Here is a 27,761-nt window from a genome sequence, read left to right on the forward strand (position 1 = left end):
CGGAAGGCCCGCCCGTCGGGTCTCAGGACTTGGGGGGCTGCGCTCTCTGGTCCCAGGACCTCCACGGAAGGAAATGCGAGTCTCGGCCGAGGCTCGGCTTGGACGGAACTGTCCGGAGGCTCCGCTCTCTTCCCTGGGGACCCGGGACGTCGCGACCAGCGCCCCGACCTGGGAGCCCCCGCGGTGGTTTGAAAGCCAGGTTCGCAGTAGGGATCCACCGACAGGAGTAAGCTGGAGCCGGCCACCCCTCTGCGCTGAGGCCCCAGCCTGGAGTCGTCCTGCGGGACCTTCGGTGGGGGCGGTGCCTGTGGGTTAACCTGCTAACCTGCTAACGGCCGCTGCTCCAGCTCCAGCCGAGCGCCGCCCCGAACCCCTGCGTGGAGCTGCCAGAGGCCGGTGACCATGTGAACTGGCAGGTGGGTGACGCTTGTCACCCTAGTGAGCGGACAGCAGGGACAGGAGCCCTGCCTCTGCCCGCACCAGGCCTCCCCTCCCACACTCCTGTCCAGGTGGGTGTCCCTGACCCAGCTCTAGACAGATGGGGGTCTCCCCAACTCTAGGGAGTCCCTCAAAGGTGTCCTCAGCCTCTGGAGCCCTACCTGTAACCTCCAACTGGGCTCTGGACCTCTGGGACCTCACGGCCAGCCAGGGTCTCCCGCCGGCAGTGGTCAGCCTGACACCCCAGGCGCTCCTGGCCCACCTGGGGAGGACCGAGGTGGCAGAGCTGCCCTGGCCATCCCATCTCCTCCCCTCGGAGGTCAGTGGTGGCCCCTCCAGGATGGGCATCTGTCCCTGAGCTCCCCTCACAGTCTGTTCTGCAGCCAGAGCTGCCCCCAGTGAACCCCCACCCGCCTGAGGACCCCATCCTGGGAGGACTCTTCCCCCTAGCCAGTCACCCATGGCCGTGTCCGCCCTCCTCACCTAGCCCTGAGCCCTAACTCAGCAAACGAGAGCTGCTGCTGCTGTAAGGGTTCTGAGGGGCAGGGCCGGTTTGTTTGGAAAGGGCGGTGCTGTCTGAAGGTTGAGGGGGGAGAGGCTGGCACCTGGAAATGGGGAGGTGATGCAAAGCAGAGGGAGGAAGATGGCCCCAGCCCTGCCACCCACAGCAGCCCCTCGCTCTCTGGGCACATCCTGGACCTCTGCCGTCTCTTTGACCCCACCCCCTTTTTTTCTCTCTTGTTCATCAGCTAATTTTTAAAAAATTAAACTTGATTTCAAGGTAATCGTAAACGGTACGCAGTTGTGAGACACCACACAGCGACCCCATGGACGCTTTGCCCATTTTTAAGAACTGCCGAGCAAGATCACACCAGGGTAGTGGCACTGACAGTCAACAGGCAGGACGAGGACGGCCCTGTCCCCACAGGGCCGCCACTCGCTTTTTGTAGCCACACCCACTCCCTCACCAACCCTGTGGCTCCTCCGCCTCCGGCCACTGCTACTCTGGTCCATCTCTGTAATTGTGTCCTTTGGAGAGCTTCGTATAAACAGCATCATGCAGGGTGGAGCCTTGGGGACCAGCCTCTCTGCTCAGTGTAGTTCCCGAGGGCTGGCCGTGTGCACCCTTAGTGGGTCCTTCCTACCTGAGCGATGTTCCCAGGCACAGGCCAGCCTGTTTCTGTCTCGCCCGTTGTCTGCAGCCACTGGGTTCTGCTGCCCTTGGCAGACCTGGCGCCCTGAGGCTGGTGAGCCTGCTGGTCAAGAGGTCGCAGCCCTGGGGCGGGGGTGCATCTGGACCAGAGACCCCCATTGTGTGCCCTCCACAGAACACATGTGAACCCATGGCATGGTGACGCTGGGCTGTCAGCCTCAGCCCGAATGCCAAGGGCGGCCCCTCCTCAGCCCACAGACCTGGTCTGAGTACCATGACACCGCTGTGAGCTCAGCACTCTCACAGACGGGGACGTTGAGGCACAGACAGCTCAGCTCCTTGTCATGTGGCTAGTGAGTCTGAGAGCAGGGCTTGAATCCAGTCACCTGACCACATCCAGAGCTGTCCGGGCCCACCCCCCTCACAGAGCTGCACACCCCCACCCCCACCTAGCCCTGGGTTTGGTGAGGTCTCATGGAGGAGGTGAGGCTAAGGGGGCCAGGCCAGAGGACCGAGGAGGACCCCCCCCCCCCCTGCTTTGACCACCAGAGGACCGTGCTGAGTCCCAGAGGCCGGACCTGCTGGCTCTGAGGGAGGAATGTGTCCAGTGCTCTGAGTGCTGACTTCAGAGGGGCCAGCATAAGCGGGACCCTCCCAAGGCCTGAGGAGGCCTCTCTGGCCTGTATGTCAGAAGTTCCTAGGAGGAGAAGCCAGGTACCTCTGGGATTTAAGGAAAGCCGTCTATAAAAACCCAAAATGCACACACAGGGGAGCAGGTGGTGGGTGGGCGCTGCAGGCCCTTCCAGGCCTCCCCTAATTCTGTGTTTGTAAATATTTGTTCTCAACCCCCACAACAGGAGGCGCCTTAGTTGCATGGTGCCTGCGCCTTGGGCCCCCTGCCTCCTCCAGCCCATGGTGAGGGTCGGTGCCAAATCACAGTTTGCAAATGGTCCAAGCTGTTACCCCAGTTGTGGCAGGGAGCCCCCAGGGTGCGTCCCAGAGACCAGGGTCTGCTGTCTCTCAGGGGCAGGTGGATGGACACTTGTAGCGTTTGTTGGGCCCGTTCACTGAATGTGACGTTTTGGCGTTGATTGAGTATGGGGTGTGGCAGGAGGGTCTGCAGCCATCAGAAGAAGGATGTGACGCAATGATAACCCAGGGAGCTGAAGGGGCTGGGCTGCGGGGAGAAGGAGCAAGCTACCCGGGCTGAGATACCACCCACAGACCCGGGACCCGCCCTGGAACCCTGCCCCAGAACCGGAGCCAGGCTGCCTAGGTTTACTCTCCCGCTCTCCTGAGGCACAGGCTGACCTGGGCAGTGGGCACTTCACTTCAGTGTGCAGGGGGCCTGGTGCTGTCCAGAGGGAGGAGGAAGGGGTGGGTGCGGGACCTGCGTGGGACTCACGTGCCACCCCTTCCATCACCCCGTCCATGTCTCTAAGCGGGCTCGGAGGTCAGGGCAGCCTCCCCCCCAGGGTGGCCCAGAAGTTACGCCACCTTCTCACTCCCCGCTATGTGCTTACTGAGCCCCACCCCATAAGAAACTCCAGCTCTGTCCTGCACGAGGTTGTACATGTTATGATGTTAAAGATTTGGCCAACATTTGAACAACCAGGCAATTCTCCACACAAATCCAGTGCACTGCTAGGCAGCTAATGGCTGGTGCTGCCCAGCGGCTGCCCCCTTCATGAAACCCCGCTTCTCTGAGGGCAGGACTCAGGTCAAGGGCTACCCTCCTCCCCTTGTCACACTGGCCGCCTGGCAGGGCAGCCACCCCCTCCTGCCTGGGCCTGAGGAAGGGGTGGAGGTGGGGGAGAGAGGGGGCTGCCCCGCCTTCCCCGCTGCCCAAGACCCCCCCCCCAGACTGCCCCAGGGCTGCTCCTGTCCCAGCCCCAAGTGACTGAGCAGCCCAGAACAAGTCCTGCCCACAAGGCTCCCTAGAGGTCAAGGAGAGGGACGGATGATGTGTGGCCGGGGGGCTGGAGGGCCACCCTGCATCCCAACCCATTCTCAAAATAGCCCGGAAGTGGGCAGGGGGCCCTCTGGAGTGACCTGTCACGCACACCCCTTGCCAGCAGGGATGGACTCAGCGAAGCCCTGACACTCGCCGTCCCACCGGCCTTTCCAGTTTCTTCCTCTCAGAAGTCCCCTCCCCTGCAGGGCTCTGGGCTCAGTGTGGTGACCGGGCTCTGGACGCCCTGGGAGCATGGAGCACTTCCTCAGGAAGCGGCTGGCCTTCCTATCCTTTTTCTGGGACAAGATCTGGCCGGCAGGCACGCCAGACGACAGCACCCTGGGCTTCCCAGACTCCGACACCAACGCTGAGCTGGATTCCCCCGCCTCCGAGCCCTGCTGCTCCCCGGCGGTGCCTGGGCAGTTCTTCAGGGCGCTGTATGACTTCACCGCGCGATGCACGGATGAGCTGAGTGTCAGCCGCGGGGACAGGCTCTACGCCCTCAAGGAAGAGGGCGACTACATCTTTGCCCGCAGGCTCTCTGGCCAGCCCAGCATGGGGCTCGTGCCCATCGCATACGTGGCCAGGGCCACCCCTGACACGCTCTCAGACCAACTGTGAGTACCACCTGCTCTGGGAGACAGGAACCAGCACAGGATTCAGCCTGGGCACCGCCGCTCAGCCATCGGCTCACTCATGTCCAGCACGAGCACACAGCATGCTGCACGGACAGCAGTGACTGTGTGCCCTGGTCAGCTCCAGTGGCAGGTCAGCTGGACAGCATGTGTGCATGCCCTGGCAGGCAGCCAGGCAGCATGGAGGTCACGCTGGGACCCTGGCCAGGCCCTCTTTCTCCCACACAGGGACTCAGCCCAGGCGTTAAGCACTCTCAGGGGCTCTCAGTCCACAACAATGGCTGAGTGGTCACTGCTTGGAGGGCAGGGGTTTAGGGCCTGGAGTGCAGGGCTGAGAGGTGAATACGGCGCCTGTCCTGGATCTCCCAGTGAGAATACGAGTGTGCAGAGAGGCCATCATATGCTTCCTTGTGCTGTGAGGGGGTGAGGGGTGACTGGGGGTGAGGAGGTGACAAACTGGGTTAGAGAGGTGTGCCCACCTGCCGCTTTCACCCATCCACATTCACCCAGCCCCCCCTCCCCTGCACTGGGCCAGGTATGGGGCAGACATGACCTTGGCCTTTGGAATTGCTCCCAAAGAGGCTTGTTTGGGGAGTAGACGCAGGTGGGAGGGGGAGCCCCCTATCCCCCTCAGAGCGCCTGAGTCCCCGAGGGCTGGGGCAGTCCACGGGCGTGAAGTGGCTGGTATGGACACCTGGCTGTTAGCACTCCGGTCTGTGATCACAGAGCGAAGACGACAGCAGGTGAGGGCTCTTCAGGAGGGCTCCTCAGAGGTGACCTCTTGGCTCAAGACCCAAGTCCATAAGACAGGGCAGCCTCCTAGCACAGCTGTGTGCCAGCTCTGAGCACGGCCCTGCCCTATGGCGGTAGGCATGGTCCATGGGCCTCGAGCTCACCCAAACCCTGGCCCTGACCTCTGCCTGTCTTTCCCCTGAATGCAGTGGGTCAGCCCGGCTGTTGTGGCCATTGCGGTCCTGGATGGGGCATTGGCTAGGGGGCCTTCAGGGGCAGACGCCGTCCCCTAGTCCCAGCATGCACGGAGGCAGTATGCTGGGTGAAAACAGCAGGAAGCTGCTTGGTAAACAGGGCCAGCCAAGGCAGGCTTACCCGCCCAGCCAGGCTGCTCTGCCCTGTTGCCCAGGCCCTGATGGCAGCCCCTGGTCCTGCACCCAGCTGGACCAGGCCTGAGCTCTGGACATGTCCTCTGCAGATCAGCTCTGGGTCTCAGCCCCACTCAGCATCACCAGCCTCCTGGGTCCTGCCTGGGGCTCCCAGGCTCCTGGGGGATTTGCAGATGCTGAGTTGAGCCTGAGTCACAAGAAGGTGCCCTCTTAGAAGACGCCAGGCCCCCACCCCATGCCTGGGACCAAGCTGCCATGCTGACAGGGAGGGGGTCCACAGTCACCCGAGGTGTAGACAAACCCAGGAGCATCTTTTGTGGGAGGCTGGCAGGGCTAGGGGCATGGGAGGGGCTGCTAGGAGGAAGAGCTAATGACTATTTGCCTGGGCTCGAGATGAAAGGGCTGACCACACTCACAGGGTCATTAGCTCCAGACACCTGGCTGGCTGTCCCTGGGCCAGACCGGATGGGTGGGTGAGGCTCCTCACAGTGGGGCCTCATTGCTAACAAGCTGCTGAGGGTCCTATAGTTTTGTCTCACCACTGACCCACGCTTCATGGAGGGACCCCAAGAACATCCCTGCAGTCCAGGGCGTGCACAGGGCCTCAGCCCCACCCCCAGGCCCTGGGGCTCCAGGGAAGGGCTGGGGGTGGGGGAGCCTCTGCTTCTCCTCATCCCCCACAGCCCTGCTGTCCTGGGAGGGTCCGCTGGAACCCCTCACACCTGAGAGGCTCTCCTGGCTGGCAGTGCAGCCCCCAGAAAACAGCCTGGCTGCAGAGGCCCTGCTCGCCAGTCAACATATCCCTGAGCCTGCAGGGACCCATGCAAGGCCCCGATGTCCCTGAGCCTTCACTGCGGGCTCTGGCTGCTGATTTGATTGATGTTTCTCCTGATGTTTCTCACACCTGTACCTCTCCACACCCCCAGCACCCCACCGCTTCTGCTTCTGCCTGGGGCTTCTCCCTCTCTCCAGCCCCAGCCCAGCCCCGGGGCTCTGGCCATGTAGGCTCTTAGCCCCTCCCCATAGCTTCGCACGGTGGTGGCGGTCTTCTGTTCCGGTACAGTCTCTCTCCGCCCTCTTCCTGTCAGGCCCTGCCCTCGCCCAGGCCCTCGTAGCATCCGCCTGCCTGGGACTGCACAGCTCTGCCCATCTGGTCCTCTCTTTTGGGGCACCCCCATCTTGTGTTGACTCACTCTGAGTCTTTCTGTGGGCACCCCAGGCTCTCTGAGAACCTGTGATCTCCCCTCAGGGTCAATGAGGGGCTGTACTCACATCTGTGGTTCCCCTTTAGGGGCAGGCCTCCTCCACTGGGTCCCCAGAACCCCCAGGAAGTGGGAGGCTCCACGGTGGGAAGCTGACTTAGGTCTGAGGTTTCCCCATCAGGACCTTGGGGAACAGACACAGGCGATGGGGTAGGGCCGGGAGCCACAGCTGGCCTAACTCAGGTGAACTGCTGGCCCAGATGGGGGCTCAGATGGGGGAGCCCCAGGAGGGCCCTAGCCCACCCCATGCTCAGGTGTGAGGGCTCCTGGTATCTTGGAATTTTGTGCAGACCGAGGAGTGGGTGCCAGGGAGCTCCTACCAGCCTGGCCCTCGGCGTGGCCTCAGTGTGCTTGGCTTCCTGGAGGGCATATCTCCGCACGTGCGGGGGGCCCTGGGCTGGTGCTGCGCAGGCCCCTCAGGGGTGGACTCTCGATGCTTCGAGCCTCTGCAGCTGTCTCCCAGCCTGATTTCCTGCCCAGCCTGGCCTGGCACCTCCTCCAGGGCCTTCCAGCTGCCCCAGGAGTCAGGCCCGCTCCCCCGATCCCCACACGTGGGCCATGCCCAGCCAGGTGGCCTCCATGCTCCTCCAGGCCACACCTGCAGCTCAACCCATACACCTGGGCATCATCAGGGCCCCTGGTTCCCAGTGGACCCCCCCCCCCATAGGGGCTCAGCAGTATGGAGTGTGACGGGTTCAGCCTGTGGCCAGGGCTGGCTGTCACTTTATGAGCAGGACTAATGGAAATCCTGTGGCTGAGTTGAGTGGGCATTCTTATCTGACACAGGTTACTGCTGGAGGCTGTGTCAGCTCCATGGTGGCCCAAGCAGTCCCCCTGTCCAGTCCCCAACAGCTCTGGAGGCTGAGCACTGGGACCAGAGCAGGCACAGAGCCCAGGCCAGGACCTCACATTGGGCACCACGGGCACCTCCTCCCTGAGAAATGGGGGGATAGTCGGGGCTCAGCCTGCACAGAGTGGGGTATGGGCACAGGGTCACTCAGGGCTGGGCCTGCCTGGTGACCGCCATGCCCGCCCTTTGCAGCTGGTACTTCAGTGGCATCAGCCGAACCCAGGCCCAGCAGCTGCTCCTGTCCCCAGCCAACGCCCCAGGGGCCTTCCTCATTCGGCCCAGTGAGAGCAGCCAGGGGGACTACTCGCTCTCAGGTACTAGGGCAGCCCCTCACGCCCCTGCCCCACTGAGGCATGCTGTCCAGCCCCCACCAGGCTAGAACACTCTTCACCTTGGGTGGTTGCTCCCCAGGCAGCGCCAGTTCCTTACCCATGCGCAGCCCCACCTCAGGCCTGACAGCGCCTATTGGTGGTCACCTCATGTGTTTGCTCACTGCTTCATTCACTCACTCATTCACTTATTCACTTACCTATTCACTTACCCATCCACTCATCTATCCAGTCATCCATCCACTTGTCCACGCATTCATCTGTCCACTCATCCATTCATCCATCTATTCATCCATTCATCCATCCACTCATCCACTCATCCATTCACTCATCTATTCACTCATCCACTCATCCATCCACTCACCAATCCAATCATTCATCCACTCATCCATTCACTTATCCATCAACTCATCCATTCACTTATCCACTCACCAATCCACTCATCCGTCCACTCGTTCGTTCACATGCTCACATACTCATCCATCTACTCACTTATTCAGTCACTACTCATTCGTCATTCACTCACCGAGTGCCCACTCTGCCCTACTGGCAGGAGCCCCGTTCCCGGTTCCTCACCGCTCCGCTGGCCTGCAGCTGCCCACACCCCCACCTTCAATAGGCAGCTCCTGCCGTCTCAGGGCCTGCAGGCCCCGAGGAGGGTCGTGGTGATTACCAGGTTGGGGTGGTGGAGGGTCTGGGGCACGGCCTCCATCTCTGCCCCCTCCCAGTCAGGGCCCAGGCCAAAGTCCGCCACTACCGCATCTCCACGGCGGCCGATGGCAGACTCTACCTGCAGAAGGGCCGCCTCTTCCCCAACCTGGAGGAGCTGCTCACCTACTACCAGGCCAACTGGAAGCTGATCCGAAACCCGCTGCTGCAGCCCTGTGTGCGCCCGGTGAGCCCGTCCCGCCCCCACGCCTGCCTGGCTGCCCCTCGCTGGGCCAGCCCGGCAAGGCCTGGGGGCCCACATCTGCCACACTCGCCACGCTCTGCTTGGGGCCCTGCCCCAGGTCGGGTCTGCTGTCACAGGTGTCCCAGCTCCGCCTCTGGGGAGTCCTGGGTGGGGGGTGCCCAGCTCTGCAGCGCAGCGGTGAGGAGGGCAGAGGCGAGTTTGGGGAGGTGTCTGGGGAAGGCCCAGGGTGGAAGTGTGGGAGGCGGTCCACACACAGAATGGAGCCCTACCTAGCTCTCCATCACCGTCCCAGACCAGCGGTCCTGCCAAGGGACCAGGGCAGGAGCCGGGGCAGCAACCCAGTTCCTCTGGCCTGGTAATGACAGCTCGACTGGGGCAGTAGTGAGTATTTGTGGGCGGATGTTCGCCTCCAGCAAAGGTGTCACTTATATCTGGAAGCAATTGGGCCAGGCCCGGGGAGTGGAGGGGTCAGCACCTGGCTTCCTCGCCCCAGCCAGGACCGGTGTTGAGTGTGAGCTGGGGCAGAGGTGCAGAGGCCTGGTCCCCTGAGAAACTGCCCACTCTGCCCGGGACACAGGCAGAGGCACTGAGTGCCCCCACCCCCACAGCAGCCCCCCGAGTGGGACGAGTGGGAGCGGCCACGCTCCGAGTTCACTCTGCGGAGGAAGCTGGGTGAAGGCTACTTCGGGGAGGTGTGGGAAGGCCTGTGGCTCGGCTCCGTGCCCGTGGCTGTCAAGGTCATCAAATCAGGTGGGTGAGGCCCTGCCCTCCTGATCCCTGGGCGGGGCGCTCGTGGGGGTGGGTAGGTGTGGGTGGGTCCTGAGCGGAACCCTCTGCCCCAGCCGACATGAAGCTTGCGGACCTGGCCAAGGAGATCCAGACACTCAAGAGCCTGCGGCACGAGCGCCTCATCCGGCTGCATGCCGTGTGCTCTGCTGGGGAGCCGGTGTATATCGTCACGGAGCTGATGTGCAAGGGCAACCTGCAGGCCTTCCTGGGCAGTGAGTGCTGTCCTGCTGGCTGCCTGCCCAGGGGACAATGACACCTGCCCCTTCTCAGCGTGGCCCAGGGGGCGATAGTGGGCTCTGCCCAACAGTGGGCTTGGGCCCCTGGTCTGAGCCAGGCCTGAGCTTTGTGGAGGGGCACTCAGAGGTGGGGTACCAGGCTGGGGGGAGTGCAAGCAGGGGCCCCAGCCTCTAAGCAGGGGCAGTGTGGACCCGGCCTGGCCTGGGAGCCCCTCCCTCGCTTGGCCCTCCTCTGTCCTTGGCCTGTGTTGGGGGCCCAGGCCAGTGGCCTGGGAGCAGCTTGCCCCAAACAATCTCTGGGGCTGCGCAGTGCCCACCGCAGCCTTGGCGGACAGCGCTGTTCTCACCCAGTCTCAGAGATGAGGAAACAGGCACAGAGGGAAGTGACAGGGAAGATGCTGGCCCCCTGACTGTCGGCCCGCCCCGCAGGCCCCGAGGGCAGGGCCCTGAGCCCGCCTGTCCTGCTGGACTTCGCCTGTCAGGTGGCTGACGGCATGAGCTACCTGGAAGAGAGGCACATCGTGCACCGGGACCTGGCCGCCAGGAACGTGCTCGTAGGCGACGGCCTGGCCTGCAAGGTGGCTGACTTTGGCTTGGCCCGGCTGCTCAAGGTCAGTTTGGGCTCGGGCTTGCTGACCCTGCGCAGGGAGATGGAGCAGCCAGCAGGGGAGGGCACCGTTCCGCCCACCCACCACCGGTGTCCCCTCACCAGGACAACATCTACTCCCCGAGCAGCGGTTCCAAGATCCCTGTCAAGTGGACAGCACCTGAGGCAGCGAACTACCGAATCTACTCCCAGAAGTCGGATGTCTGGTCCTTTGGCGTGCTGCTGTACGAGGTGTTCACCTACGGCCAGTGTCCCTACGAAGGTGAGCCACACGCAGCCCAGGGGAGGGGGGCAGGCCTCCACCAGGAAGGTGTAGTCTGAGGGAGAAGGCGTGGGAGCCAGCCCGAGGGAGGAGGCATTCCCTGCTCTGGGGGTTGCTCAGCCTGCAAGGGGCACCAGGCCACAAGGTTGTCACTTGGCAGGGTCTAGTGAGGGCTGGGGCGGTCTCCACAGTGACTCCTAGGCAGGACCGAGGCAGCCTCTGCCAGCCCCTCTCACTGGTGCCCTCCCCAGGAATGAGCAACCATGAGACACTGCAGCAGATCGCAAAGGGGTACCGGCTGCCACGCCCGGCTGCCTGCCCCGCCGAGGCCTACGTGCTCATGTTGGCGTGCTGGAAGGGCAGCCCCGAGGAGCGGCCGGCCTTCGCCACGCTGCAGGAGAAGCTGGGCACCATCTACAGGCGTCTCCATCCCACTCTCACGTGACCAGGGGCACTGGGCACCAGGGCTAGGCCTCTCCTCCCTGTTGGGCCTCCCCTCAGGATAACGTTTGCCGTCAACACACACAGGGGTGTCGGACTGTCCAGAACTGCCGCCAGCCCACAGAGCTCCTGGCCATGGGCCTCACGCACTGACACGCACATGTACGTGTACACGAGGCAGACACACACTTGGAGAGAGAGGAGCTGACGTCCTTTGCCTGGAGTGGCAGTGTCCCTGGAGGGTGGGGGTCGGCAGAGAAGGCTGGGTGGAGCCTGTGTTCGCTCCAGCCTCAGAAAGACTGTGGACGGAGAAGCCCTGGGCCTGGGCAGAGATCGCTCCTGCCTGGGACTGCCGGCTGCCCTGAACCCCTGCAACTCCCTCCCAAGGTCAAAAGTGACAGGAGTGCGTCCCAATTTTCTCCCAAGTCCCCCTGGGGCCACATTGGTGCTGCGGCTCCCAGGCACTGGCCCCACGTGGCACATGCTGGGCGCAGCCGCTGTCTCCCAGGGGCGCACCACTGCCTGTGTGCGACCCTGTGCATACAGGGGGGCAGCACTCAATAAATACGATGAAGTGACTCAGACACATGCAGGAAGATGTGTCACACGCGGGCCAACCGCCCCCTTCCCTCCCGCCCCTGAACCAGAGCAGAGGCTGGAGCTGACTGGGTGGTCCACTCTCTCGTTTATCATGGCAGAGCCGGGGCTGGGTCAGACCACAGCAAGGTCAGGTCGGCGTCTGAGTGGCTGTTTTGGGGGGTGGGTGACCCTCGTGGTTGGTTTTCTGGGGGTGGGGCAAAGGTCAGGGAGGCACCGCGTCTGTGCCTCAGCGGTGCCGGCCTGGCTGTGCAGTCAGGCTGGGGTGGAGGGTGGGTGCTGAGGGTGTGGGCAGCTGGGAGGCAAACAGCTCTCAGGGAAAAGGAAGCAGCGTGTTCAGAGAGTTCCTGCTCCCACCCGGGCTGATTTCAGGCCACAGCTGACGTCCCCAAGTGAGGAGCCGGGTGGGCCAGGCACCGTTAGTGTCCACCTGCCCGGCTGCCGTCACCAGGTTACCATGGGTGAACAAACGGAGGGGCAGGGGACTGTGTGGGTGGGGTCTGCCTTTGGGGTGCTCAACCTTCACCCCCCAGAAGGCTTGTGGGGACAAAAGAGCTGGAGGCATGCATGGTAACCCTCAGCTCAGTGACTCTGGAGGGAACGTGCACAGTTCAGGGCCAGCTTTAATCGCTGACCAGAGGCCCTGCCTGTGGAGCGGGGAGCTGGGACCCTTGAGTGCAGGGGCTGCTCAGAGAGCTGGGGCTGCGCAGGGCTGGGGCAGTGATGGTGGCGGGCTTCCCGATTGGGAGGGCGGTGGGGGGGGCGTCGCCAGTGGGGGCAGTACCGAGGCAGGAGGTCGGAACTGGCTGCTTCCGGGCCCAGATCCGTCTGGCTGTGGGTCAGGGCTGAGTGGGGGGAGGCGGGGAGCTCCTCAGATCTTCCGATGTCAGGCTGGTGGGGGCGGGAGGGTTTGGCATGAGCATTTTGGGACCCCGGGGAATAAATAATCCGTGACCCGCTCCATCCTGTCCTGGGGGAGCCCAGGGGCAAGCTCGGGCATGTGGGCCCCAGAGGGTTAGGGCTCAAGCTGAGCCCCTTCGGTCCTTGGGACCATGGGGCTCTGGTCACCCTGAAGGGCTCACCCTGTTTGCTTGGAGCTGTGGTGAACGTGGGCAGGCCGGGCAGGCAGGCAGCCAGCCTCGGAGAGGAATGTGCTGGGCGTGGCGACCGGCCAGAGAGGCAGGTGTGCGTGGGGGTCACCCTGGGTGTCTCCCCAGCCACACGCCGGGCAGGTTTGTGCACGGAGCCTCTGGGAGGGGCTGGGATGCCCAGTGTTGAAACTCTTGCTTCCTGGTGTGGCTCGGGCAAAACCCCAGGCACCGCTGCGCCCAGAGACATGTGAGGTCCCCTGAACATGGGCTCGGTGCCCAGCCGTCCCTCCCATCTGCTGCCCTCTCCCCAGTCGGCACAGCATGTCTGCGGCCTAGATGAACAGCACAGACTCCTGCCTCTCCTCTCAGTGAAAGGGAGAGTGCCAGCAGGTAGGGCTCAGTGGTCATTTGTCCTCTCAGTCCTCCTGTCTGGGCGCAGAGTCCCTGGCACGCCTCTCAGGCCCTGGGCTCCAGGCTGACCCCAATCCATGGTCCTCACCCCAGGCCCTTCCTGTCTGTTGGGAGGCCAGTGGTCAGGGGGGTGTGAGGTGGGCTCCGTGGTGAGAAGGACGTGCAGGGACCGGGAGGGAAGGGAGGCAGTGCCCACCTGGGCTTCCAGCAGTGACGCTGCTGACAGCCTGCTGTCCGTCCATCCTGGCTCAGGCCCAGTGGCTCAGGTCCTGGAGTACTGGGAAGAGGGTGACGTCCATGGGCCTTGGTCCCTCCCCTTGTCCTCTAGCCCACCTAAGGTGGACCCCAGGAGGGCCCTGTCTGACTGGTCCTTGTGCCCTTCCTCTCCCCGGGCTCAGGTCTTGCCACGTGGTCACTTGGTAGGTGGGCAAGAACAGTGCCCAGACTGACCGGCTGGCCCTGGTGGGTAGGAGGACAGGTGGGGGCTGCCAGGCCCTTGGGGTGGAGCCCAGGGTGCCAGAGGAGGCCGCCTCGTCACAGGGAAGTGGGCTGGCTCCCCAGCTGGGCGGGGGTGGCCTGTCAGGGCTGACCCCAACTGCCAGTGCTCACAGCCAGCCCGGTGACAGGCGGGGAGGCCAGGTGGCCTGGTCCTGCCACTGCAGCTGCCATGGTGTCCCGGGGCCAGGCTCAGCTGGGCCCTACGTACGTGGGCCTCTGGGACTTTGTGGCCCGGACCGATGAAGAGCTGAGCTTCCGGGCAGGGGACCTGTTCCATGTGGCCAGGAAGGAGGAAGAGTGGTGGTGGGCCACGCGGCTGGACGCGGCGGGCAGGGCCCTGGGCCAGGGCTATGTGCCCCACAACTACCTGGCCGAGAAGGAGACGGTGCAGTCTGAGCCGTGAGTGTCCTTGCGTCCTCTCCAAGGTGCCCCTGCTCCCTGCAACCCCTCAAATGCTCAGGGCAGGGCTGCTGCACCATTGGGCTGGGCTTGGGGGAGGGGAAGGGTGCTGCACTGGTCCAGGAGAGGGGGACACATGGCCCCATCTACCTGTGGCCTCGGTCGGGCTGCACCCCACCATCCTCGTCCCGGAAGTGCTGCAGGGCCTTTGGCTGGGTGTCAGCACCTGGGGATGCTGAGCAGCAGAGGTGTGTGGCCCTTCCCCCGCAGTCACCTCGTGGTGCCAGGACTCAGAGCGTGCAGAAGGGGCCTCGGGGGGCTTCTGGGCCGCTGGTCAACCGTGACAGGGTCTTCACAGGAGTCCGAGGCGGGACTGGGCCTGTGGGAGCCGAGATGCACTCGCCTTCCCAACAACCAAAACCAGATGTGTGACCTAGTTAGAGCAGGCAGGAAGGTCATTGCAACATGCCCCTCTGGGGTGTGGCTGCAGCGTCTGTTCCTTGCACCCTTGCGGCTGCCCTGTCACTGGCAAGGTGGCTCCAGGAGGCAGTGGCCGCCCTGAGGGGCTGCCCAGGATGCTTGAACAAGGGGCAGCCTGCCGTGGGCGTGCCCACTGTAGCCGAGGTGGCTCCTCTGAGGTCTGGATGGGAAGGGTCCCCATAGCCAGCCTGCGCTCCTGGAGCCCAGTGTCTCTCACATTTATCATTGAGCACCTGCTGCGTGCCAGGTTCCTGCCTTCTGAAGGGAAACAAACAGTCAGCACGTTCAGCCAGAAACAGGACAGCTTCGGGACGGGGGTCCCATGACGGCATAGTGCAGGGTGGGCACGGCTGCAGGCGGGGCGCTGAGGCCCGAGAACCAGCAACTTTCGAGACGTGGGAAGGTGGAGGGTGGTGGCAGTTGCCTGCACACCCCTTGCAGGTCTCTAGGGCCTTTCCTGGTACCCAGAACCAGCCACTTGGGACATTTGGGGTGTACGATGGGCAAAGAAGGGGGCCCTGACGGTATCAGGGTGGCTGTGGGGCAGGGCTGGGGTCATAAGGCAGAGGGTCAGGTGAGAGGGCTGGGATTCCGAGTGGGGTCAGCGTGGACTCTGGATTCCCTCCAGGTGGTTCTTCGGACGCATCTCCCGCTCGGAAGCCTTGTACTGGCTGCAGGCCAACGGCAATGAGCAGGGGGCCTTCCTGGTGAGGGTCAGCGAGAAGCTGGGCGCTGACTACGTGCTCTCCGGTACAGTCTCCAGGGTCTGCGGGCTCGCCCTGCGTGGCTTTGGGTCTCCTGGCCCCCGAACCCTTCCGTCCTGCATGCAGAGAGCCGGGCCCTTCTAGCCTGTCCCTCCTGTCGGCTGCTACGTCCAGGACATCCCCACCCCCATCCAGGGATCTCTGAGGCCCAGCCCACCTGGGGGGCTTGTTCCTGAGGTCCTGGCCTGGGTTTACTCCTTCCAATGTTGGGAACGCCACAGGGCAGGGCGCCAGGCATGTGCCTGCGAGCTCCTCTCTGAGAGGTGGGGGCTCTGGGGGGGAAAATGCCTGTTCACGCGTGTCCCCTCTGCCTGTGCTCTGCGCTCCAGTGCGGGACCGGCAGACCGTACGGCATTACAAGATCTGGCAGTGGGCCGGCCGGCTGCACCTGCATGAGGCCGTGTCCTTCTCCAGCCTGCCCGAGCTCGTGGACTACCACAGGACCCAGAGCCTGTCCCACGGCCTGAGGCTGGCCTTGCCCTGCAGGAAGGTAGGGTTGTCCGACTCCCCCTGCCCGCCCCCACCCCGCCAGACCCTGCCTCACCCCTGCCTACCTACAGCCCTCTCTTTTCAATGACACAGGCCCCCAGGGCCACACAGGGTGAGCGTGGGTCCTGACACACTGACCGGCTGGCGGGGACTCAGGGGGCCTCTGGCTGCCTGGAAGCTGGTCATGGGATCAAGAGGGCGGGGCAGGGGACAGCCCCCCTTTGCCTGGTCACTCTTACCCCTGGGCTAGCAGAGGTCAGAGGTGCTCTTGCCATGTTCTGAGTCTCTCTGGGCCCCTGGGAGCCAGGAGACAAGAGGCATGTGCCCCAGCCAGCAGCTGGACAATTTTGTCTGAGTGGCACTTGGGCTATTGCCACTGGCCCAGAGCTGGTGGTGAGGGTGGTGTTTGCAGGACACAGCAGAGGGCAGCCCTGGCAGAGCCGGGCCACATGTCAGACACTGGGGACCCTCCCAAGCTGACCACACCCCTACATTTGAGGATTGACGAGGGGCCAATCTGGGGTCAGAGGGAATTCCCGGAGGATGGATGGGTAATGAGCACACACCCTGGCCTGTGTTCGTCCAGCACCAGCCAGAGCCCCTGCCCCACTGTGCCAACTGGGAAAGACCCCGGGAGGAGTTCACGCTGTGCCGGAAGCTGGGGTCCGGCTACTTCGGGGAGGTCTTCGAGGGGCTCTGGAGAGACCAGGTCCGGGTGGCCATTAAGGTGATTGCCCGAGGTGAGTGGCCCCTGGCCAGGGCTCTGCCTGACCACCCCGCCCCTGCAGCCCCACCAACAGGGACTTCTGGCCTCGCTCACTGGGGTGGGGGCCAAGCCAGCCTGGGGCTCTGATGGCCACTGTGCTACACGTTGCCCTAACTTGTGCCACATGTGGCACTCACAGCCATATGGAGGTGACATTTTCCCTCAATTGTAAAAGTTTTCACCTAAATGCATTTATTGTGAAAGGGAATGTTGCATCTCAATGGGGCTGGAGAGCCACTAAAATCACTAGAGCTCTGACAAGGTTCTTGTACAATCTCCTTGGGAAGCACCAGGGGGTTAGGACCCCACACTTCAGGAATCAGGGGCCCAGTGCATGGTGGGAGCAGAGGGTGGGCACGCGGACCCCGCATGGAGACACCAGGGAAGGTGCTGAGGCCGTGGACCGGGCTGCGTCTGCCCCGGCACCCTGGTCTGGAGAGCGGCAGTAGGGGCTGTCCTTCCTTCTCTGTCTCCTTGGGGACACTCCCACCGAGGCTGCCTGCCCCGCAGATGACCTCCTGCACCAGCACACGTTCCAGGCGGAGGTCCAGGCCATGAAAAAACTCCGGCACAAGCACATCCTGGCGCTGTATGCTGTGGCGTCTGTGGGGGACCCTGTGTACATCATCACGGAGCTCATGGCCAAGGGGAGCCTGCTGGAGCTGCTGCGCGGTGAGCGGGCGGCAATGGCACGCGGGCTCCTTTCGTGGGATACGGGTGACCCATGCTCACTGGAGGGGACGAGGGAGACACACAAAGAAAGAGAAAACCGTCGCCCCACGCCATGCACAACACGGCCAGGAATCTCTTGATGCCTTTGTCAGGCCTTTCCTGTTTAAGGAGTGTTCCTTGTGATAAATGTACCATCTGTTCATTACAGGAATCTGAGAAAACACAGATAAGCACAAATAAGACAAGGAAAGCCACTCGTGATTCCTATACCCACAATTAACTGAGGCCATTTTATTACAGCGCCTGGCGGGGCCCGCCCAGCCCACTGGCTTCCTAACACACGGCCGTGGCTGTCTCTGCTTTTCTCTTTTCCTATAAGGGCCATCCCTCCTTCTGGTACCTGAAATCACACACGCACTTGCACATTACACGTGTGCAGTCACACATGTACACACAGACTTACACACATGCACACACCCATGCATACACCTGTGCAGTCACACGTGTGCACACACGTGTCTTCCTGACTCAAAGGCACCATCTGTAAGAAGCCCCATGAGTTCCTTTAACACTCAAACCAGACAGTCACTGCCGATAAGGTGAGGGCACAAAGGCAGCCCAGTTTCAGATGTTAAAACAGGAAGAGACGTGCTTTGGAGAAGTGACATCCAGTATGTGATGTGTGGACCTGGGGATGTGCTTTCGTATCAACATTTGAAAAACTCTCAATGTAAAATTGTACACAGGAGTTTGGTCGCTGCGAGCACACGCCTACATAGGTGTGCTGCGTCCAGCTGGCAAGGGGCCTGTGGAATCTTTTTGAGTCCTTATGCTTTTGAATTCTCATCGCTTCAGTGTAGGTCCCCAGAGGGAAGTGTCCAGGGTGCGTATGAACCGCCTGTGGGCTGGCACAGAGCTGCCTTCCAGGAGGGCATTGGCGGGTTCACTGTCCACATTTTAAATCAGGCCACGCGCCCTTTGCCCCGCCCTCCCAAGCCCAGGAGCCAGTAGAGCGTGTGGCACAGAGGCTGCGCTGACCCTGGCCTCCGCTTCCTGCCTGTGCAGACTCTGATGAGCAAGTCCTGCCTGTGTCGGAGCTGCTGGACATCGCGTCGCAGGTGGCCGAGGGCATGTGCTACCTGGAGTCACAGAACTACATCCACCGGGACCTGGCTGCCAGGAACATCCTTGTCGGGGAGAACAACATCTGCAAAGTGGGGGACTTTGGGCTAGCTAGGCTCATCAAGGTAGGGCCCTTGGAGGGCGGGGCAGGGCTTCCCTTGGGGTCCCCCCCAGCAAGGACAGGAAGCTGAGGGCTGAGGCTCTGGTTGGCTTGGAGCCAGAGCCTTGCCCTTCGGAGGGGTTGGGGTCAGGAGGCTGCTGGCCGGCCTTTCAGAGCTGGAGGGGCAGGTCCAGGCACCACAGGAGGAAAGGGAAGCCACACAGATGTCCAGAGGCTGGGGAGGAGCCAGTCTCTGCTGAGTGGGTGGGCCCAGTGCCCAGGGTCCCTGGCCGTGGGGAGGGGCAGGGACCCATCCTTCATTTGCTTATTTGGTGTCACTGCCCCAGCTCCTTGTGGTTCAACCAGGGGGCAGGCCAGGAGTGGTTTGTGAGCTCAGGGCAAACATCTCAATGCCTTCCTGCCAAATTTTTATTACAAGCATGTCCCAGACAAATGCGGACAGAATTGTGCAATTAGCCTTCTGGTCCCGTGGCCAAACAGCCCCACCCACGGCCCCCTCCCCCGTCTTCCTGGCATGTACACACCTCATGTCCATGAGGACTCCAAATCGGCGCACAGGCACAATAGCACAGCACACCTTTAAAACCTAATGGCCTCCTCAAAGTCACCACGTGTCCCCTCAGAGCTCACTTTCCAAATCCTTGCAAAGACCATGGATTGCCTGCTCCTTGAGCAGACCCATGTGTCACAGTTGCTGGAATGCCTAAGTCTCCCCGAAACTCACTTTTTGAGAAACTCCATCTCTCCTGCGAAGCCCACAGTCTGCGTCTCCCTTTGCCACCTCTGGGGTGAGGTCTGTTGGTAGGTAGGCGGGTCTGCCTTTCTTCCTGACGTTAAGTGCTGGTGGCCAGCGTCCGGGTCCCCTCACCCCTGGGTGACACTCATGCTGTGGTTCTTGCCTCATTGTAAGCTGGAGGCTTCTAGGAAGTCATTGCCCTCTTCCACTCAGTGGCCTGCAGTGACAGGTCAGGTGGGAAGGCAGGCTGAGCACGATTCTTCCACCTTTTTTGTTTGTCCAGTGGTGGTCAGGCCTTTTTGGCATCTCCCGTGAACTCATGAATTTGAACATGTCTGTGGGCTCCACCATGGCATCACTGTCCTACTCAGGCCCACGCTGACCCACGTCTGGGCCCGCTGTGACCATACTTCCCAGCTCTGCCCATCCTCCTTTGCACCCACATGGCCCAGCGCCCGACCATCCCAGGTGGACAGCATCTCCCACGTGGGAGCCTGTTCATGAGTGCCCACTGGCTCCCCCTGCTGGGAGCAGGCAGCCCCCACAGCGCCTGTCTGATTGCAGGAGGACGTCTACCTCTCCCACGCCCGCAACATCCCCTACAAGTGGACAGCTCCTGAGGCACTCTCCCGAGGACACTACTCCATCAAATCTGACGTCTGGTCCTTTGGGATTCTCCTCCATGAGATTTTCAGCAGGGGTCAGATGCCCTATGCAGGTACTGGACCCGTGTCCCCAGCTGTGGGCAGGGTGGGAGGGGGCTGTCACCTGGGCACCATTCTGAGTGTGTGTGTGGGATGCAGAAGGGAGGGCCTGGCCGGAAGCTTCCTGTGAAAGGCAGCGTGATGGGAGGGCACTTCCTGGGGCGGGGCAGGCCGGTGGGCACTGGCCTCCCAGCTTTGCCCTGCCTCTGCAGGCATGTCCAACCACGAGGCCTTCCTGAGGGTGGACTCAGGCTACCGCATGCCCTGCCCCCCGGAGTGCCCGCCTACCGCATACAAGCTCACGCTGTCGTGCTGGCATAGGGACCCTGAGCAGAGGCCCTGCTTTAAGGTTCTGCGGGAGAAGCTTTCCACCTTCACCAGGTACGAGAACCCGCTCTAGCCGGGCCCGCCCTGCTGCTGCACTGGAGTTGGCAACAAGGCGCGGCAGCTCCCAAGCCAGGCGGGACACAGCTCCTCCGCTCCTCCAGCCAGGGCCGCTGTCCTGGGGCAGGGGACATGCCCTCTGTGCTACGGGGGCTGGGGACGCCCCTCCAAAATACCAGCTCCTGGGAAGTGCTCGTCTTCCCAGCAGACTCCAACTCTGGAACCTCCCAGGAACAGGGCCGCCCCTTTCCAAAGGGAGTGGACCCACCCCTGGTGCTGACTAATGCTCACCAGCTCAGCTGGGACCCAGGATGGGCCTCCTGGGCCGTGCATAATGGGGACTGGGCTTTGGCTGCACCCTCCCTGCCATTTGGGCCACTTGCCCTCCAGACTTGGGGCTGGGCATGGACTCCCCAGTATGCTGCAGATGGGCAGTTTGGTGGTGGGTCACTGCTGCCTGCTACCCTGGGGCCAAGGCAGCTGTCCATCTTCCTGCCTCAGCAATCAGCCGCTGTCATCAGAGGATCTGGGGGCCTTGTCTGGACACTGTGGCCAAAGACTGGATGGGACTCAGGCTATCCTTAGAGGCAACACCCCTCCACAAACCCCAGGTCCATTTGAGGAGGTGGGATCAAGGACCCCCTACCACCCAGCCTCAGCACTGACCACCAGCTTTGGGACTGCAGGGGGAGCCCGAGTGAGGTTGCCCCCACCCCGACTGGACACACTGAGGGCAGAGGACAGAGGCTGCCATTCTTGGGGGGGTGGGGGGACACAAGCCTGCACTTGCCTTGGAACGGATTCATGTAGCTTTCTATAGCAGAGTGAGGTTGGGGAGCAGGAGAGGGCTGCTCCCTCAGGCCAGCTGAGCCCCACCCAGTAGCCAGTGAAAGCCACTCCCCTCAAAGACCCCCCACCTCACACTAAGCTGCCCCCTCCTGGAGCCCTCAGCTGGCCAACAGACCTGGATCAGTCTCTCTGTTGGGTCACTGGAGGCAAGTGGACACAAGGTGGCAGGCAGGTGACACAACCACCCTTCCCAGCTCCCAGAGTTGGACTTTGCTCGGAGCTGGGCTGCCTGTGGTGGGAAGGCCCCTCTGGAACACTTCTGCACTCCCTACCCCTCAACCTTAGTTTTGGGTGCCTGAGGCCACAGACCTGATCCCCAAGGATTAGGGTACTCAGCCCAGAGGATATCCTACAGGAGGCTAGAGGAGGTGACACCTTACAGGAAGGTGCCTGGGGACAGCATGGCCCAGTGCTTGCCCTACACCGGATGGGAGGGACAGCCTTTGTCCTGTCCCCCTACTTCCCTCCCTGATGTCGAGGGGGGACTCATCAAGGTCCTTCCAGGGGTCCTGGGTCCCCCAGCTGATGGCTCCCAAACCCACATCCAGGGGCCCAGCCTCCCAGTGGCCTAGAGAACTGACCTTAGTGGCCTGTCCAATTCCTGGGCTGCCTGCTCTCTAGGCGCCCGCCACACTCATTGGAGGAGCTCACTGGGGGGATGTGAGCCAGGCCTCAGAGGCAGCCCCCCAACAAGGAGACTCAGGCAGGCCCAGGGGCAAGGCCAGCTCCCCACGCCCACCAGAAAGTGAGGAGGCTGAGAGGACTTTGCACTTGTCCCACTGGCCTCAGGACACAGCTCACATGCACCCCCTGGCTGCTGGCTGCTAGTTTATTTGCCACTTGGTGCCAGGCACACGGTCACAGGATGTCAGCAGGCTCACGTGTGGCTAAGAGAGTAAAGAGCGAGGCTCTCTCAAGTTCCTTTTTGGTGTTTTGCTGTTTTGATAGAACCTAACTGCTTCTGCTAGCTGCAGCCTGCCTAGCCTGTGGGTGGGGTGGGGTGGGGAGGGGCTCGAGAGCCCAGCGCCTCTGCAAGTCTGGTGGCTGGTGGGGGCCACTCAGGATGGGGGCCCAGCGCTGGCTTTGCTGGGCTGGCCACCAGGCTGCTTCCTTGTGGCTTCCCGAGCCAGGTCACAGGTGATAATGCTGCTGGAGGCCTGGAGAGATTGTGAGCTGGGGGTGGGGGGAAGAGTGTGGTCAGAGGCCGCCCCCCCCGGCCCCCAGGAAGGTGGACTTACTGCTCTGGGGACTCCAACACTGTGGCCATGAATGGGACAGTGGATTTCCCGAAAAAGAAGCTCGCCCACCAGTGGCCCGGGTCAGCCTTGGGGAGACCTGAGATCAAAGTGGGGTCATGGTGCTGCTGCCCACTCCTGGGGTGACCGCCTCCCGATGTTCCCAAGACGGAAGGGAAGGGGACCTGCACTCACCCGGGGGGTGGGGGATGGCTTCCCCAGGGTACTCGGCACTTCCACTGGAGCTGTTGCTGGAAGTGGAACCCAGGCGGCCTGGAGAGGAGAGCCGGGTCAGCACACGCCCCACCCAGACAGGCGTTCTCGAGGGGCTGGAGCTGCACAGGCTGGGTGGGCAGGGGCTCACTTACGCCGGTAGTAGTCGTGGGTGGCCACGAGCGAGCCGCTGGAGGGGATGGCTGCCATGCTCTTGCTTGCGGCTGGTGGAAACCTGCGCACACGGGGGTCGGGAAGCCCCTTTGGTAACCGGCTGTCCTTTGGGAAGGGAGCTCCCGGGAGGGCCGGCGAGGCTGGGTTTATTGACCGAGCCGAAGCGTGGCTCCGGCGCCCCGGGCGCGGGCGGCTCCAACCAGCCCGAACCGGCCGCGCAGGCGGAACAAAGGCGCTTTGTGCGCGGGGCCGCCACCTGGGGCTCCGGGAACGGGCCAGGCGCCCGCCCGGGCCTGCAGCCAGCGAGCCCCGAGGCTTCGAGCCCGCCCCGCGCCCCCGGTGCCCGTTCCCTCTGCCCACCGCGGTCCTCGGTCCCACCCGTCACCCCCTGCCCTCGGCCCCACGCGCCCCGGGCGCCCCGCCCGGCCTCTCCCCCCGTCCTCGCATTCTCTGTCCACCGGTCAGTCCGTCCCACCAGCCGTGGCGCACCGGGCCGCCCCCGCCGCCCATGTGGGCCGCTCCACCACACCCACGTGCCGCCCGGGCCCTCACCTCGGCGGCGACCCCTCGCGGGCCTCGGCGCAAGATCACGGGAGCGGGGAACGGGGGCGCTAGGCCACGGAGCCCATTTGCAAAGGAGACCGCGCGAGGCCGCTCCACGACCCAGCTGCGCGGGACGCGCACGCGCGGACACGCCCGCTTATATCGCGGCGCCGCGCACGCGTCACAGGGGGCGGGGCGCGCCGGCCCCTCCCTCCAGGCCCTGCGGGGCCCCGCTGCACGGGCTCGGCCGGTCGGGCCAGCGGCTTCCCGGGTGCCTGTCCAGGCCCGCAGCGTCTGCCGGAGAAGGGCGTCCGGACCTGGCCCGAGAATGAAGCGGTTGACTGACCCCCGGCCCCGGCCTGGAGCAGGGCCTGTCCCCCCTTCCTGGGCCCTGGCCATTTTCTCGGACATAGGACTGGCCTTTCTTGACCAGTCCAGCCCCGTGGAGTGGAAGCGGCAGGGGCACTGGACTTGCGATCCGGTTCTGTTGTCCGCAGCCCTGGGCTGAGCCCCGCAGGCTCAGGCTCCACAGCGCCCCTGTCCTCTGGCCTCCACTCAGGACACTCACTGTCACCCAGGACATATGGGGGCACCTGCTCGTTGGCCCCCAGCCCTTTAGCCAGACATGGGTCCCCGGCGGCAAACCCGTCCTCCCAGCTGTGGCCGCTGGGCGGTACCCAGAAGATGTCATGTGCCACGAGCCCTCCAGCCCGGTGTCTGCACAACTCCGCCCTGGCTGTCCCTGGATATGGCCCTTTATCTGTCTGGGTGGGGGTGGAGGCTGCCGATCCGACTGACCCGGCTTGGGCAGCAGTGTGGCCTGGGGGACCCCGGGAAGAGATGCAGCTACCTGTCCCCAATAATTCTAATCCTCCTCAACCTCCTCCATCTCTTCCTGGGGTCCCCACAGATGGCTCCTGCTGGTCCACTGGGAGGAGGACAGTTCCAGGGGCTGGATCTTCCAGGGGCTTCCCAGGCATCCGTGCCTCAGGCAGGGGAGTCACGTGCACGCATGAGTGAGACACCACGACCACGCAGGAGAGGTCCATGGCAGCCCCAAATCCCGCTTCACAGCTGAGCAGCTTCTCCTCTCATCCTGGGCTGAGACCCACAGTCACATCCTGGCCGGCTTCTGCCCACTCCAGGGAGCTAATTCTGGATCATAAACTAGGTGTGACTTTAGTGCAAATCAAATTTCATTGTTAAGGACATCCCCCACCTCCCCACCCACTCACCAGGCCCTGCGCCCCCTAGTGGATCAGAGGCGCCACAGCCACATCACTGAGGGCCGTGCCGGGTAGGCCCGCAGCTCTGCTCAGGGCTGTGAGCAGCCGCCCGCTTTGTGGAAGCAGCGCCTCCCCGCCGGCCTCTGCTCTGGTGCCAGTGCCTGACCACGTGCTGTCCTGGGGTGGGTGGCGCCCGCTCCACTTGCAGGGTTCCTACGCACCTTCTCCCCTCGCCCCCTGAGACACTGAGACACACGACAGGTACTGGTGCATCTCGCTAAGTCCCTGAGCGAGGGGCAGCCCCCGATGGCCTTGGTATGTGATGGGATTTGGTGTGTTGTGCTTCACAAAGGTGCGGGGTGAGGTGGGAAACTGAGGCCAGCAGCACCTGCCTTCATGGGTAAGGACAGAGAGCCAGGCAGGGGCCCTGGGGAGGGGTCTCTGAGCAAGACGTGTGTGGGTGGGGGTCTCTGGCCCCCAATCGACCCTTGTAGCCCTGAAGGAGCCCTGGTCCACTGGGATGTGGGTGTGAGGAGGCTGAGGCCAGGTCCTGCTTCCTGGCAGGCAGCGGAGGGTGAGATGTCCCAGCGACTGCCTGGGAGTGGGCGCTCGTGTGGCAGGCCCAGCAGTCACTCTGTGGGCACCTTCTAGCCAGGGCAGTCCTGCCCCTGAGGCCTCTGCAGTGCCTCCTTCCTTGAGGCTGACTGACAGTGCCAGGCCCCTGGGATGGCCCTGATGCAGCTCCATCCAGCGTGTTTCCCGTGGGACCCAGGCCCGTGCCTCCCTGGGCTCCCTGGGCCCGGCTCAGGCCTGGGAAGCTCAGCGTGGGGGGTTGGGGAGGAGAGAAGAGGGGACGGGCAGTTGGGGTCCTGACAGCAGTCCTCTGGATCAAGAACCCACAGAGCCCCTACATCCAGGCAGAGCTGCCAGCCCCTCCCAACCCCCACTGGATAGATGGAAGCTTCAGACCCTCACGGGAGAGGCCAGGAGGAATTGTCAGCTGGGTCCTCTGTCGCTTGGAGCTGTGGCTCCTGGGGGCTGTTTTCCTCCTTCCACCTTCAAGAGCCCGTCAGGAGTCATAACGCATTCAGTGCTATTGTGCTTGATTAGATTAGGTTAGGTTCCCTTCACACTGACCTGTCTGGGCCCTTTCTCAGCCTGTTTAGGCTGCTCGAAACCCCACCCTCACTGGGTGCAGACCTACGCAGGGCATGGTCACTGGCCAGGGCCCGTCCTCCAGGGCTGAGGGCAAGGCCTGTCATGCCCTGGGGTCACTTGTGGCAGGCTGGGTGTGGGAGCCTGGGCAGGCCGGACACTTGGCCATGACACTGTGGCCTCCTCCTGTCTGGACTCCCTCTCGTAGGAGTGTCACAGGCCATGGTCTCAGGAACAGACACTGAGATGGAGGCTGGGGTGACCAGCACCTGGAAGAGAGCTGAGAGGACTCAGGACTGGCAGAGGCGGGGGTCAGCTCATGGTAGGACCAGTGGGAGCCTGGTATGGAGAGGGACGGTTAGGGGTGACCTGCACCAGGCCCAGCTGGCAGAGCCCTTTATCTCTGCCTCACGGGGACTTGGTGGGACCCCGGGGAAGGGAGTGCTTGGGCGAGGTGCTCTGCGGCCGAGGCTGACCCGAAGGAGCTGGCAGCGGGGGCTGTCTGCTAACCACCCCCAGCTGGCATCAGGGCCATCTTTGAAGGAGCACTGAGGGTGCACCTCCCATCTGCCCAGGCCATCCGCCAGCACCCACTGGGCCAGCCTGACCCACCCTATCTCCATGTCACCAACAACGTCAATAACAAAATCGGAAAGGACGGTTTTTTCTTTAAAGTAAAAATATAAACGCTGCCTTTACCAGTTCAGGAAGGTGGAGGCTCTGCCATTTGCTCCCCAGAGGAAGCATCAGAGCCCTGAAGGGGGACGTGGGGCGCCCTGGTTAGAGGGAGGAAGGAGTAAGGGCTTCAGTCTCCATGTGCTCCGTGCCCAGCCTGTGTGTGGGCCGCACGGTGTGGCCCCACGATGGGCTGTGTACCCTTGTGAGACATTGAGTGGAGGGGTCAGGGTGGTTGTCCTGCGGCCTGGCCCCCAGGTGTGGCTCCAACATTTGGGGCCCCAGAGCCAGGAGGCCTGGGGTGGACTTGGCCCCCGCCTACTGCTGGCTGCAGAACTTCACCATGCCAGCTGCTCCATCTCTATAGAGGGTGATGACAACAGTGTCTGGGCCTGAGCTCAGGAGAGATCAGTGTTTCCCTTCCACTGGCTCCAAGGGGGTGGTGGCCTGCATGCTTGGAGGGTGGTAGGGGGCTCAAGTGGACAGAGCGAGGCTCCGGGTCAGGAAGCAGTGCCTGAGCCTCCAGCCACCGGGAAAATGGTGACAGGACCATTCAGTGGGCTGGAGAAGTACGTGCTGGACTGCTCACGCCCAGGTGGCTGCCTGGATGTAGTCGGCCGCGGGACATGCCTGCTGGCAGGCGACCACGTAGCTGCACCAAGATGGCTGATGGCCACAGGCTCCCGCATGGTGGGAGGGGAAGGCTGGGCCCTGGAGTCTCTGGGACAGGGGTGCAAGTCCCAATTGTGCAGCGTCTGTGTGACCTTGGCAGGTCTCCTGCCATTCCCGAGCCTCTGCTGCCTCCCATGAAGAACGGGAGTGATAACGGTACCTTGCTAACAGGTGTTCTGTGAAGACGAGATGGGAGAAGCGAGGTGCCAGCTCCTGCGAGAGGCGCTCACAGCAGTCGCTCATAGCTGGGAGCTGCTGTGTGATGGTTCCCTGCAGGTATTTGGGGGTGACAGGAGCTCTGCCAGAGCCCAAGGACAGGGCCAGACCTTCAGGGCTCCTCCGCTTGCTCCTGGAGAATGGGGTTCCCGACCAGGCACACGGCAGCCCTGCCTCTTACCCTCAGGGTCGGAAGACCCCTTCTCCAAGGGCAGCCACCGCCGGGCTCTTGAGCAGGAGCTGGTGCCTCTGTAGGTGATGGCACCATTTGCAGAGAAAATGACACGACTGAGTAATAGTTAGTGGCTGCCGACTATGCGGGAGGCGCTTGAAGTGATCAGAGGATGTCCTGGGAGAGCAGTAGGCAAAACCGCTGTTCCCTTGTGTGTAAAGTGCAGAGTGCCAGACTCACAGGGCTATTTTGAGGTTAAGATGCTTCATGTAAATGCTTAGACCAGTACCTAGCACTTAGTAGGTGCTCAGTGAAAGTTAGATATGGTCATGATTGATAGCACTTTTCAGTACTAGACATAACCTCATTTGGTTAACAAAATCTATGGGAACAGAGGTTGCATCTGT

The 27,761-nt window shown here is 62.9% G+C and overlaps 3 protein-coding genes across 4 annotated transcripts; 2 read left to right on the plus strand and 1 right to left on the minus strand.

Moving 5' to 3' along the window:
• Positions 1-3,797: 3,797 nt before the first annotated feature.
• On the plus strand, positions 3,798-11,559 carry SRMS (src-related kinase lacking C-terminal regulatory tyrosine and N-terminal myristylation sites). The gene is made up of 8 exons (XM_019637189.1): positions 3,798-4,162; positions 7,606-7,727; positions 8,471-8,637; positions 9,264-9,405; positions 9,498-9,656; positions 10,110-10,291; positions 10,393-10,549; positions 10,801-11,559. The coding sequence occupies exons 1-8, from the start codon at positions 3,798-3,800 to the stop codon at positions 10,992-10,994; spliced, it is 1,488 nt and encodes a 495-aa protein (XP_019492734.1). The 3' UTR covers positions 10,995-11,559.
• Positions 11,560-11,903: 344 nt separating this feature from the next.
• Positions 11,904-21,786, plus strand: PTK6 (protein tyrosine kinase 6). Of its 2 annotated transcripts, XM_019637381.1 has the most exons (9): positions 11,904-13,068; positions 13,851-13,986; positions 15,095-15,216; positions 15,560-15,720; positions 16,306-16,459; positions 16,996-17,157; positions 18,223-18,404; positions 19,701-19,854; positions 20,053-21,786. In XM_019637381.1, the coding sequence occupies exons 1-9, from the start codon at positions 12,942-12,944 to the stop codon at positions 20,238-20,240; spliced, it is 1,386 nt and encodes a 461-aa protein (XP_019492926.1). In that variant the 5' UTR covers positions 11,904-12,941; the 3' UTR covers positions 20,241-21,786. The 2 variants fall into 2 exon arrangements, with proteins under 2 accessions (XP_019492926.1, XP_019492927.1); XM_019637382.1 differs by lacking the exon at positions 11,904-13,068 and having other exon boundaries at positions 13,757-13,986.
• Positions 21,787-21,986: 200 nt separating this feature from the next.
• PPDPF (pancreatic progenitor cell differentiation and proliferation factor) lies at positions 21,987-23,372 on the minus strand. The gene is made up of 5 exons (XM_019637383.1): positions 23,248-23,372; positions 22,677-22,756; positions 22,504-22,581; positions 22,312-22,408; positions 21,987-22,246 (listed from the first exon to the last, which is right to left on the minus strand). The coding sequence occupies exons 2-5, from the start codon at positions 22,729-22,731 to the stop codon at positions 22,132-22,134; spliced, it is 345 nt and encodes a 114-aa protein (XP_019492928.1). The 5' UTR covers positions 22,732-22,756; positions 23,248-23,372; the 3' UTR covers positions 21,987-22,131.
• Positions 23,373-27,761: the final 4,389 nt, after the last annotated feature.

The sequence above is a fragment of the Hipposideros armiger genome, unplaced genomic scaffold (assembly GCF_001890085.2).
Source record: "Hipposideros armiger isolate ML-2016 unplaced genomic scaffold, ASM189008v1 scaffold_32, whole genome shotgun sequence".
Lineage (NCBI taxonomy): Eukaryota > Metazoa > Chordata > Mammalia > Chiroptera > Hipposideridae > Hipposideros > Hipposideros armiger.